The 13,318-nt window shown below is 44.0% G+C and overlaps 1 protein-coding gene across 1 annotated transcript; it reads right to left on the reverse strand.

Moving 5' to 3' along the window:
* Positions 1-6,324: 6,324 nt before the first annotated feature.
* LOC119323810 lies at positions 6,325-11,938 on the reverse strand. The gene is made up of 6 exons (XM_037597520.1): positions 11,478-11,938; positions 10,016-10,161; positions 8,245-8,413; positions 8,014-8,112; positions 7,258-7,340; positions 6,325-6,897 (listed from the first exon to the last, which is right to left on the reverse strand). The coding sequence occupies exons 1-6, from the start codon at positions 11,859-11,861 to the stop codon at positions 6,762-6,764; spliced, it is 1,017 nt and encodes a 338-aa protein (XP_037453417.1). The 5' UTR covers positions 11,862-11,938; the 3' UTR covers positions 6,325-6,761.
* Positions 11,939-13,318: the final 1,380 nt, after the last annotated feature.

Consider the following 13,318-nt stretch of genomic DNA (forward strand, 5'->3'; position numbering starts at 1 on the left):
ACTTCTTCATCGTCGGCCGCCGCGGATCTCCATCGCCGACTCGCCGCCGTCCGACCTTCCCCGAACTCGCCGTCTGCTCCAATCGACTCCTCGTGAGCTCCTCTTCTCTTCCCCTCACTCCATGCACTTGATTTTGTTCCCTAGCTAGCTGCCCCACCGAACCCGAGCTCCGGCCGCCGCCATGGACGGTGAGCTTCGTGCTCCCGAGCTCCTCCACCTGCGCTCGTTGCCTCCGAGTGTTCCTGGTGACCCCAGCAACCCGTAGAGCCCATCAGCCGCGCCCGCCGTGCCCCGTAACGCCTAAAGCTTGGATTCCCGAACTCCGGCGGCCGCCCGGCTCGCCGCTGTCGCTGCTACACACACCCCCAGCACACCACGCGGCCACCACCAGATGCGCCTCACTGCCAGCGTCCCGTAGCTGCAAACCACGAGCGAAACGATGCTCCGTAGCTCCGTCCCCGAGCATCTCCGGTGAGCCACCGCCGTGCTTTTGGTCGCCGGCGTCGACCGCTAACGTGGCCGTGATTAGGGCCTAAACACACCGCTAACCAACCCCCTGGGCCACTGACGAATGGGCCCCGCGTCCTAATTATTCCCAGTTTAGTTTCTGTTTAGGTTAGTTTAAAACCCAACGGGACCCACATGCCTGAGTTGACCCGCTGACTTGGCCGTTGACTGGGCCCACACGTCAGCGACCTAACCAGCACCGTGACACTGACCAGTGGGACCCCCTGGTCAGGTTTGACCTGGGGCAGCCCTGTTGACTCTGCTGACGTCATGATGATGTCAGGCTGACGCAACATTCCTTTTCTGGAATTTAAATAGATCTTAAATGATTTGTTTAATTTAGAAAATATCCAAAACTTTGAAAAATCATAGAAAATAATCTATAGCTCAGAATGAAATAATTTATATATGAAAAAGGATCAGAAAAATCCAATCTATCCATCTGTATCATTTTCATGCATGACAGAACAACTTATGGCTGCTGTTTAGGACAAATCATAGGAATGGCATTTAAATAATCACATGTGGAGTTTGAATTTGAACCTAGGGTTCAAACCAACTCCATTTAACTTGCTGCTAGTTGCATTAGCTCAAAACACAACATATTGCCATGTCACATTCATGCATCATATTGTTACATTGCATTGATTGTGTTCTCCCTTGTTTGCTGGGATTTGTCCCCTCTCAGTAGACGACATTCCGACGATGAGTTCGATGACACCGATGAAGAGCTATACTATCTTCAGAAGTGCCAGGCAAGCAAACCCCCCTTGTTCATTCCAATACAATCCTACTCTCTCGCTCCTGCTCTCTTTTACTGCATTAGGACAACACCGATTCATCTGTTACTTGCTGCGGTAGCTGAACCCCTTTATCCTCTGCATGACCTGTCATTGCCACAGTAAATAGATGAAACCCACTAGCATGAGTAGAAGTTGTTTGAGCCCTGTTGTGCCTACTCATTCATGCTTGTTTGTCATGCCTGCTACTGCTTAGAGTTGAGTCAGGTCTGATTCATCGAGGATGAATCAGAGGTGTGTGAACATGTCCTATTGATGAGAGCTAAGTGTGTGAACACGATTTGGTAAAGGTAGCGGTGAGAGTCCATGTAGGAGTACATGGTGGGTTGTCTCATTGCAGTCATCCTTAGAAACTGAGTTCTGAGTTTGTGATCCATGACCAGTTACTACCACACATTGGGTTCCGGTAACTCGACATGATCTCTGTCCAGGAGTTGCAACTAGTTTCTGGTGTTTGTAGGTAGTGTTAGTAGTCTACCAAGTGGCACCCGGTACAGGTGGGCTTGGGACAGACTAGGCACAGTGGCACGGTGTACCAAGTGGCACCCGAATGGTGGGCTTGGGAACCCTGCTCACATCGTTTGGGGCCGTGAGCGACACCCCGGCCGGATCTCCTTGCGGATGGAACCCGAATAGGCGATAAACCTGGACGAGAGACTTGTGTGGTTAGTCAGGTCGTGGCCGACACCCTCGCTGGGCTTCCGCTTGAAGGTTGCCGAGTACATGTCGTGTAAACGGCGGTAAGTGGTGAGAGCGTGTGTGAAGAAGTACACCCCTGCAGGGTTAACATTATCTATTCGAATAGCCGTGTCCGCAGTAAAGGACTTCTGGGTTGCCTGTACAGTTCATAGACAAGTGAAAGTGGATACTCTAAAATACGCAAGATAAGCATGAGTGCTATGGATGGCGTTCTCGCAGGGAGACGGGAGCGGATCCATAGTGGTGTATTGATATGGTGAATATGTGGACTCGTGTGCGCCACCTCAAAAGAGTTACTTGCAGTCGTAGTTCAGGATAGCCACCGAGTCAAAGCTGACTTGCTGCAGTTAAACCCCACCATCCCCTTTGTTGATAATGATGCATATATAGTTAGATCTGATGTAAGTCTTGCTGGGTACATTTGTACTCACGTTGCTTAATTTATGTTTTTGCAGAGAGACGTCAGTCTCGCTAGTTGTTCCGCGTGGACTTCAACGTTTAGCTTGTTACCTCAGCTACGATCTTGTGCCCTCGCCAGGATCTAGTAGATAGTCAGGCTTCTCAGCCTTTTCCATTTGTAGATGTCTGTACTCAGACATGTTAAGCTTCCGCTTGTGCTTTGACTTGTATGCTCTGAGTGATGGGTCATGAGACCCATGTTTGTAATATCTCGCTCCTTGGAGCCTATTGAATAAATACTTGAGTCGTAGAGTCATGTTGTGATGCCATGTTGTATTTGCACATATCGAGCATATTGTGTGTATGTTAATGAAATGCTTGGTATGTGTGGGATCTGACTATCTAGTTGTTTATCCTTAGTAGCCTCTCTTACCGGGAAATGTCTCCTAGTGTTTCTACTGAGCCATGGTAGCTTGCTACTGCTGCGGAACACTTAGGCTGGCCGGCATGTGTCCTTCTTCGTTCCTGTGTCTGTCCCCTCGGGGAAATGTCACGCGATGAATTTCAGAGTCCTGTTAGCCCGCTACAGCCCGGTTCACCGGAGTCCTGCTAGCCCAGTTGCTACAGCCCGGATTCACTCGCTGATGACCGACACGTTCGTTGTTGGGTCATGTATGCCTATCCCTGTAAGTTAGTGCCACTTTGGGTTCACGACTAGCCATGTCAGTCCGGGTTCTTTGTCATATGGATGCTAGCGGCACTATCATATACGTGAGCCAAAAGACGCAAACGGTCCCGGGCCAGGTAAGGTGGCACCTGTTGGAATACCGTGCGTGAGGCCGCAAAGTGATATGATGTGTTACATGCTAGATCGATGTGACTCAGGATCGGGGTCCTGACAGGATCAAATCAGAAGCTAGGGATGTGACAAAGAGGCACGGCCGCACCTCTCACGAAAGCAAAATCGTGCCTCTCGGATAGGAAAAAAAGAAAATACTTTTTTTCCGTTTTCGTGAGTCACGGTCGTGCCTCTTGCGAAGAAAAAGAAAAAAAGAAAACTCGTTTTTGTTCATTTCCGAGTGCCTCTCGCGGAAGCAAATCCGTGCATCTCGCGGAATGAAAAAGAAAAAAGAAAATATGTTTTCCCGTTTTTGAGAGGCACAACCGTACCTCTCGCGGAAGCAAATTCGTGCCTCTCGCAGAACCAAAACCGTTCCTCTTGCGGTATGGAAAAAAAATAAAAACATGATTTTTTTCGTTTCCGAGAGGCACGGTGCCTGTCTCGGTAGGAAAAAGGAAACACGGTTTTTGCGCAAAAAAAATTTTGAAAAAAAATTGTCCACAAGCTAAGAAAGACCGATGGGAAACCGAAAAGCCAAAAAAAACATCTAAAAAGCCAAAAACGCGTGTGAAGAAATAAAAAAAATTGAAGTGAGCGCACAGAGTGTGACACGTGACGGCTAAGAACGCGCCAAGTCAGGCCACCCAAATTGAACCTTGGAAGGTTGTTTGGCCCCACGTGACAAGAGCTCAATCTTCGAAAATGCCAAATGAAGGACGAGGTCTATGGAGGCTGATTTTCGGAAAAAAAAATCTAAATTCATATTTTGCATTTCATTTTAATGGTACACATATACCCAGAGATATGATGTACATGTGTGTAAATTTTCACTATGAAGTACTCCCTCCGTCCGAAAATACTTGTCATCAAGATGAAGAAAAGGAATGTATCAAGACGTATTTTAGTTTTAGATACATCCTATTTTATCCATTTTGATGACAAGTATTTTCGGACGGAGGGAGTACGTCAAAGGCGAGCTACACAAAAAAAAATTGTGGCTTTTCAGCACATGGCATATTCATTCTCCAAGCCCATGGATTTGGTTTCATTTGTGCAGCTCTCAATTCAATGACGCACCCGAGCTGAAAATAGTTTAGAAAAAAATCCAAAAAGTCTGAAACTTTCTCGGAACAAGTATTGTCTAGTGTGTTACTCCCACGACAGTGCATAGGAGCTCACGGGTGTCATGCACCCTATATGAACAGTAAAAGTTTAAAAAATACTAGAAAAAAATAAAATAAAAATTGTATTTTTGAAGTATCAAACCTGGTCGTTCATTCTACCAGCATACGAAGTTTCGCGAAGTAATGACATCTGTGGTATTTTTAGTGAAGAAAATATAGTCCAACCTACTTCAATCAAACAACTTTTTATATAATCGAAATTTTTGTCTTTGGTGAGAATACCACGGATGTCATTCCTTCACGAAACTTCACGTGGGAGTAGAATGGTCGACCATGTTTGATACCCTAAAATCCCAGATTTTTTTTAATTTTTCCTAGTATCTTCTTTGATTTTACTATTCATATAGGGTGCATGGCACCCGAGAGCTCCTAATTCGTGTCCATTACTCCTGTGTAAAGTTTCGCGACAAAATGACTTTCATGGTATTCAGAACAAATAAAAACAAAACCAATACTATATTTATTTATTTATTAGGGAAAAACCAATACTATATTAAGCTTACTATTCATGCAGTTTATACTTGCAATTTTGTCTTTTTTGCCAACAATACCTTTCTTTTGCGAAAAGACCCAAGTTCGAAAATCCGCACCAATTACGTACGTGTATATATATTTTTTAGAATTCCGGCCTCCGCCCTACTCTCGATTCTCTTATTATTTTGGAAGCACCCGAACAACATAGTATTGTCAATGGCGTGAGTCCAAACGTGGTGGGGGTGTTGCAGCCCGTAGTTAATAAGAGTGTCCTATGCAGGAGCATCGGGGTTCAAAGAGTTGCTTGTCCGGTGACTTACCCTCCAAGTGTAATGCTTTCATTCGGTAGTCTGTTTCCTGATCTTTTTTTAGGTGTTCAAGGCAGGCCGCTTAGAGCATCTCCAACGCAAGACGCTTAAGGAGAAAAAAAAAAGCTAAATATGCTAAAATAAAACAATCACCATTGATGTTACTGCAACGCTGAGAAATTGTCTTCAGAAACACAAATATGGAGGTTTCCTTCCTTGTTTTATTTTTATTTTATTTTATTGAGGGAGAGGTTTCCTTCCTTGTTAACGAAACGTTTCGCATCTCTCCTGCGTGTTTAAGGGGGAAAAAACACAAATGTGTAGCCTATATTGGTCACGAAGACCAAAATTATGTATATGGAATGTGCTGCCCGGGGAAGGTGCACCATTTCCTGTGGCGTTTTGGACATACGAGTAATAGTTAGCCATCCTTTGTACAGAAATATTGAACCCCGAGGAGTAGAAGTGGACACCAGACGTGCCGTTTGCTGCAGCTGTCTTGAGGACGGTGTCCATCTGTTCTTCAGGTGCAAGAATGTGGAAGCACTATGGCGTGCAGCGGGGCTACAGGACAAAAGATGCAAGCTGCTGCAACTACAGACTCCCCTGGAGGTGTTCTGAGGGAATGAACTACTCCCTCTGTCCCATAATATAAGATCAAGTACTTACGACGATAGTGGTCTGAACGTAACAGGATCAGGCATGGTGACCGCTGTGCAGCACCGGCAGCATTGGCCGGCCAGACCAATGCCCAAGTGACTGAATGGCAAGAGTTTGAGCATGAGCAGAGTCATTTTTCACCACTGATTGCCTCCCACTACATCAAGCCATTGCTTCAAGCAATTTCGATCGAGCTCAACTGGGAGTCATGTTCCGGGGAACAAAATACCTTCTCCAAATGGGTTTCATAGATTATAAAGTTTGATCACTGTCCCCGTGCATGTAATGTTCCAGCGCATTGGCTGGCGAGTCATGGTGTTAGGGTGTTGGGTGAACCAGACTGTGTAGCTTACGGATCTACCACTGGATGTGATGCGTGATGCGGCCCGCGATGTTGCCACGGTCACTAGTTCTAGTTAATGGAACGCAAGGTGTTCCATGTAAACAAAAAAGGATCAAAATTATGTATGTATATACCTAAACAGAGTATGCCAGTATAATATCACCGATAGTTTTTTTTTTCTTTCATATACAAATATTGCCGCTGATTACCTGGCGGGCTTCGTCCTTGAAAGAAAAATAATCGAAGGCACACATGAGTACCTGACAGGCTTCATTCTGGAAAAAAATGAAATCTGTGAGGTATTCGCATGCTAAGTTGATGTAATGTTGATTAACGCCTTCATTCTCCAGGCTTCCTTTTCAAGGCAAATACTGTACTGGCATGTCAATTCTGAAGAATTCACCCGATCAAGTTGATGAACGCAATTTCCAGAATTTAATCTTAACTGATCTTCTAAAGTGTACTCCCTCCGTTCCAAAATAAGTGTCGCAGTTTTGAACTATATCATTTACTCATGGCCAAAATTAACCCATCGCTGCATTCTAGTTATTTCAGAGGCTTCTCATTGTCAGATGATGAAGAGGTTGCCCCTAGCAGAGAGGACAGAGATGGACGCAGCAAAAGATACAAGGAGGGTCCAAGCAAAGGCACAACTGCCAGTGGCAGAACCCAGCTGTTTTTCCTGCAAACGGAATGAGAAAATAAAGAGCAATTATAATATTACGACGTAGGCAAGCTATAAGAGATGCCACATTATATTTTTGCCTAGTTGGAGAAGGGAGAAGATAAGCGGGCTGTAGATTTAGAACCAGTTGTAGCACGGACATACAGTAGCGTATAAGTATGACTACCTATTGTATGAGTGGGCTATTAGGTTGGCTATAAGTGACGTGACAACTCCATATAGCTGAGTGTTCGTGGCTATACTATTTAACCTTGCTCTAACGGGGCATCTGTATATATGTTTGCATCAAGCAAGGTGAAGTTACTCCCTTTTTGTTTACATTATTAAGGTCATAAGCATTGGGACTAGCACTCTTACCATCGTCTTGATGTCATATCATTGTAGACCCAAAACGGCGAGAAGGTCGAGAGCAAAGTAAAATCAATACACGTGACATGGATCTGACAGATGACATGAAACAACAGGAAATTAGTTCGGCCTTTAAACTTTTCTGCTTTTAAAAACAGAGAATGGTAATTAGTTCAGCTCTCAAAACTTTCATGCTTTCTAAAGCAACAGATATGCATATACCATTTCAATATATGGCAACCATATCAAATATGGTTATGATAAAATCTAGAAAACAGGTCATTCAGAAGCTTGGAATTGTGAAAAACAGAGTAAAAGCCTGATTTCCACACATGTCCATTTGTGCATTAAACTAGTATTTCATGCAACTTCTTAATGTACCAACACCATTCCATGTGTGCACTAACAGAATAATGGTGATGCACTAATAATAGTCTGAAGCTTTTAGGAAGTCAGTTGCAACAATTTTGCAAGTGTCCCCCACACAAAAATACCAATTTTGCAAGTGTCACTTGACAATGTTGAGCAAGCATAAAGGTGTAGAAACATGAAAGTTGCATGTGATTCTCAAAACAATACTCCTTCCGTCCCAAAATAAGTGTCTCAACTTGGTACTAACTTTAGTACAACTTTGTACCAAGTTGAGACACTTATTTTGGGACGGAGGGAGTAGTTGCTTGTGCGCCGCATACAACTTATTATGTAATATGCCATGGTAAAAAATTGTACTCTATTTTGCCAAGGATAGAATAAAGCAGAACTTACAAACTTGCTCTCTCTAAAGTATTGGAAAAACTCCCGCCAATCATCACCGCCAGCTTTGCCTGCAAATATAATCAGTCCAAGGCCCACAGCAAAAATTACCTGCAACATGATTGGAACAGAATCTTCTCAATGATTTATAAAGTTGACCAGGGTTTGATGATACATTACTGATGTTGCGTGCTACTTAAATCAAGAGTATGAGAATGTAAAGACACTAAAACTAGAACATACTCCTGCAGTTAATTTAGATTCGAGAAATTTTAATGGCCATTGTCCAATTTCATCTTCATCAATGGCAGGTGGAGGAGGTTTCCACAGAACAAAGTAAGGAATCAACGCATATGCTCCTCCAATGCATGAAAGCACCAGGAATGGCCAGACTGGAATCTTGCTTTTTGAACTGCAATAGCAAATTGCTGTGACATAAATAATACAGTGACTTAATTCTAAAAGAAGACAACAATACAGATGGTTAACATCACATATTTATGTTTGTTTTGACATGCAGATCGAGAAATGCATTAACAAGAATACTGCTAGTGTAAAATAATTAACTTTTCAAAAAGGAGGATATCACCCCCAGCCTCTGCATCAATTGATGGACACAACCATATATTATTGATTATTTCTTGAAGCCAGACAAAGCGTAACATCGATGCCGAACAAATCAGTTTAGAAAAAAAGGGGGAAACCCAAGGCTAGCCAAAATGGATATGCCTCGTGGCAGGTTCTCCACAATTCTATCACTAACCTATGACAACAGACCGAATTAAACGAGAAAAATGCTACTCCTAGACAAACAAGGGATCAACGTACATGCGTCGATATTGACGAGTTGAACCAAAGGTCAAAAAAGGGATTTTCATCTTCGAAGTCTAACTTTGATCCAACACCTTCAACAAGGGCACGACGCTCGCACACCGACATTGCATGATCTAGCCGAAAAGGGAAGACTGAGGGTTTTCACCTGGAGTACACGTATTCTTGCACCGAATCCATCACTGCCATCATCCGCTCTACCGGCTGACGACATCTTGCTAGCCAGATCCTGGCGTGAGAGAGCCCCAAGCCCACCCACACCACTAGAGAAGAAGCCAGATGCAGATTCCACGTCGTCATATGCTTCTGGTGCCTGCTGCACCTCCTTTGATCCCCATCAATAGGGATGAAAGGGACCCTTGGACGTAAGCTGATCTTCCAGCCAGGCCGTTGTTGCAGTCACTTTGCAAGTCGTCGTCGTTGCAGCTACCTCATGAATCCAACAACCACCTCACCGAGGCCTTCACCCCGTCGTCCTCCAACATGACCCCCATCGGCATGGTCAGGCCCCTAGGCAGGGCCACGACGCCCCCTCCAGCACACGCCCGGGCCATTAGAGTTAGATCCGCGCCTCCGCACACTATATCTGGCTACTCCCCGAGGGATGATGGCGCCAATGACCATGCATGCCTGGAGCACCGTGAAGCCCTTGGGGACGAACACCTCGAGCATGAGTTCCGGGTTGCGTGGAGCGCGGCAGCTCCACGTGTCCCCCACCCACTGGCTCTCTAGGTGACAGCCCGACGAGGTCGCACCACCAGCGCATAGATACGCGTGTATTTTACGAACTACTCTTTACCATGGCTCACTATCTACCCAGCTCGTTAAGGGAATGCTTTCAGGATAAGCTAACCTTTTTCCAAGGAACAAGAGCTTCCAAGTTTTTGAGTTTTTTTCCAGCCCTATGTTTACGTTCAAATCCAAAGAGAAGTGGAAGATCATTACATGAACATATGAGGAGCATTAGTACAGTGCATTTGATAAAGTTTTGTAGACAACCATTTTAGTTCAGCAACATAACTTATTTCTATAATTTAAAAACAGATGTGTGAGCTAAACCATACATTAAGAAAATGCTTAAATCAATGATTACTCTAAACATTAAACATGGTATGGTTCTCTGCTGAAACCGTAGAGATAGAAAAGGGGAAGATTGTGACTAGAAATTTGCTGATCCATTTACCTTCTTCCAGTAGGAAGAAGCAACATGCTGTACACCAGTGGCCAGATTCCCATTATGTACCACAGAGACACAAGAACATTGTTCATTCGAAAGCCATCGTCGACTTTAAGATTTAAAAGCTTCTGCAAGAAATATGTGTCCCTGTACTGCAACCAAAAGCAATTTAGAATTAGTAAGTGACTATCAGATGCAGCAATACTATTCACATAAAGTGCCTTGTGTTACTGTAAATCCTGTTACGGATTACGGGTTAGATTAGTTTTACCGTCTCTGAGTTCATTTCTAAACTAGACTAGGGAGCGAGTAGTTGTGACACCCCTAATTTGATTGCATGCTTGAATTTATGGAATTTATACCTATAAGTTGGCATACATCCTTAACACTTGCCCCGCCAAGGTGATTTGATCAATTCCCAATTCTCAACCATAAATCCGGAACCCATAAATCTTGATAATTCAAACCCCACCTACAAGAATATGCCCCTTTTAATTATTTGGGAAATTACCAATTGCTTCCACTTACAAAGCAGCTATGTTTTATGCTCCCCCAGAAATCTCAACAAAACTACGTTTTGGATCAATGCCATCACACCTAAGCACACAGAGGATTCTGGTTTGAGGTACTCCCTCCGTTCCGAATTACTTGTCGCAGGTATGGATGTATCTAGATGTATTTTAGTTTTAGATACATCCATTTCTGTGACGAGTAATTTGGAACGGAGGGAGTAGTAGCCAAGTCTCGTTCAAATGTATAGGAAGCTCAGAGAGGGGTGAAGTCACCTCGATTTGGATGGCTCGTGCACCTGCTCGTGTCATTGGTCCATTTGGTGAGTCCATGATGATGTCCATGGGATGCTCCGCATCAATAATGGTTTTAGCGTCTAGAGTCACAAACTCGTGATAATAGCCTAGCGAATCAAGGTACCGTTGTTCACTACAAGGACGTCTTCACGGATCAAAAACTCTACCGGTGGTGTGGTAAAATGTGTGGCTCATCTCACCCATGAAACAGTTTTCCCCCTTTTAGGAAGTGAGAACCGTGAAATCTTTTATCAACACCAATGCCCCAATCATCTCTGTTATCAGTGCTGACCGTTGCCATGATTGGATTATGCCAAGAAAAAATACAAGCGTCTCCCCAGGTAACAGCCAATCCAACCCCAGATGGCTGCCTATTCTATGGAACAACATCACCAGGGAAAAGACAGCATGGATAAACAGCATAATGATGCCCTAGCTTCTATTATCTCTTTGTATGACACTTTTGGATTAATCAGGATTCCATTTTTGCGGGATATTAATCAGGATTCTAACAGGTAAGGATGTGAGACTGTCTGCTAGCATTGCCACTGGTACTGAAACAACGACCTAAATTCACCGAAATGCATAGCAATTGACAGTTCAATGGTCGATAAATTCCTACGGAGTAAGAAAGGGGTGAGAATATGCAGGACCGTACATACTGGCGTCTGGTTTGGCGCGAGCTGGAGGACATAGTACATGAGCCCCGCCCATATCCCGAACAGCAGCACCGATGTTATCCAGTCGCTGAGCTGCCCGCCGCCGCCGCCGCCGCCGCCACCACCGCCAATCTTGGGGACGGTCGCCGTTGCTAGGTCGTTCTTGATCTCTCTGTCCTGCTCCGCGGCATCGGCGCCCGGCCGGGAGGAATCCCGGCAGATTTGGGCCCAGCCCCGGCGCGGCGCTGCTGCTCCTCCTCCCCGCCCGGGCAGGAAGGTGGAGAGAGAGGCGTTGGTTTGGGGGACGGCGGGGATTCGGCGCCGTGGTTTGCGGAATGCGGGGAGGGGAGCGTGGCCGCAGGTCAGCATGAGGGAGGAGGAGAGCATGGTGGTGAGGTGAGCTCCGACGAGGAGCCAGTGGGAGGAGTTGGGTAGAGGATATATTCCAGGTTTGTGTTCTTTGGATTTGGATTATGTATCGAGCGGTTCGGATGGACGCATGTCGATGGACTTCCAGAATTTGTCCCTCCACAAAGGGAGCTCCCATACTTTTTTTTAGCGGTAAATCAAAACTTTATTAAGGAGTCTCAAGGTTTAAACTTTAAAGTGTTGTTCAACGCTGATCTGGATTTTGATTTGCTGGTGCTTCGCTTCTTTCCTTAGTGTTCGTCTCGGTGGCGCTGACGGTCGATGGCGTCTTCAGATTTGGTTGTTTGCACGGACCCTGGAGGAGTTATTTATCATATTTTTTGTGGGGGTTATTTCTGCAATGTTTTCTAGACATCTGTCATGTTTCGGTCTTTTTGTAGTCTCCGCATGTGTGTGTGCAATTGTATTCTGTTTTATTGATTAATACAATGTGTGTGGTAAAAAAAAGGTTTACAAAAAGTCAGGAATGATAGGGGGTCATGGGAACCCAGCCACAAGTGGCGACCAAAGTCTAACGAACTAGAAATTTTTGCTTAGTTATGAGCTTCCCAATTCAGAACGACCCTAGAAAATGAAATCACAGCTAGAAAACTCTCCTGCCCTGGCTGCAATTCTCTTTATGATGCTAGAGTATCTTTCTTCAGTACCTGTTCGGATTTCTAAAATCACCATCTTGCAGTCACATCTGATGATCTTGTCCAGCGGAAGATCCAGCGCACGCGAAAGGGCTTTTCGACATGCAAGGGCTTCTAATGTTGTTGGATCAACGATACCTGGGGAATACCATTGCCGAAGACCCCAAAAACACGGCATTATGATCTTATACGACACTTATGGCACCAGCAAACCCCAGCTGGCCCTCACACGCACGAACTATGGGTATTACCAGGCCGGTATGCCCAGGCACGCGGGAGGCCACGACCTTGGTTTTTTCATGTTTTTTGTTTTCGTTCTTTTCCTTTCTTTTCTTTTACTTTTGTTTGTACTTTCAAATATTCTAAATAAAAAATTGCAAAAAACTCTTGACATAAAATTATTTGAAAAAATGTTAACCAAGCATTTAAAAAAATATAAAATGTATATAAAGAAACTGTTTCTCATGTATATAAAAAATATATAATGTGTGTGAAAAAGTTGATCATGTATTTAGATAATATTAATCAAGCATTTAAAAATTGTTAAACAAGTATTTAAAATATTAATCAAGCATTTAAAATTGTAAAATGTTTACAAAAAAATGTTGACCATGTGTAAAAAAAGTTATTGTTGTATTTTAAAAATGTTAATGAAGCATTTGAAAATGTTAAAATATGTATAAAAAAATGTTGACCATGTTTAAAAAAATGGTAATCAAGCATTTAAAACAAATATTAATCAAGCATTTAAAAATGTTGCAAATATGTATAGAAAAAAAT

Source organism: Triticum dicoccoides, chromosome 6B (genome assembly GCF_002162155.2).
Source record: "Triticum dicoccoides isolate Atlit2015 ecotype Zavitan chromosome 6B, WEW_v2.0, whole genome shotgun sequence".
NCBI lineage: Eukaryota > Viridiplantae > Streptophyta > Magnoliopsida > Poales > Poaceae > Triticum > Triticum dicoccoides.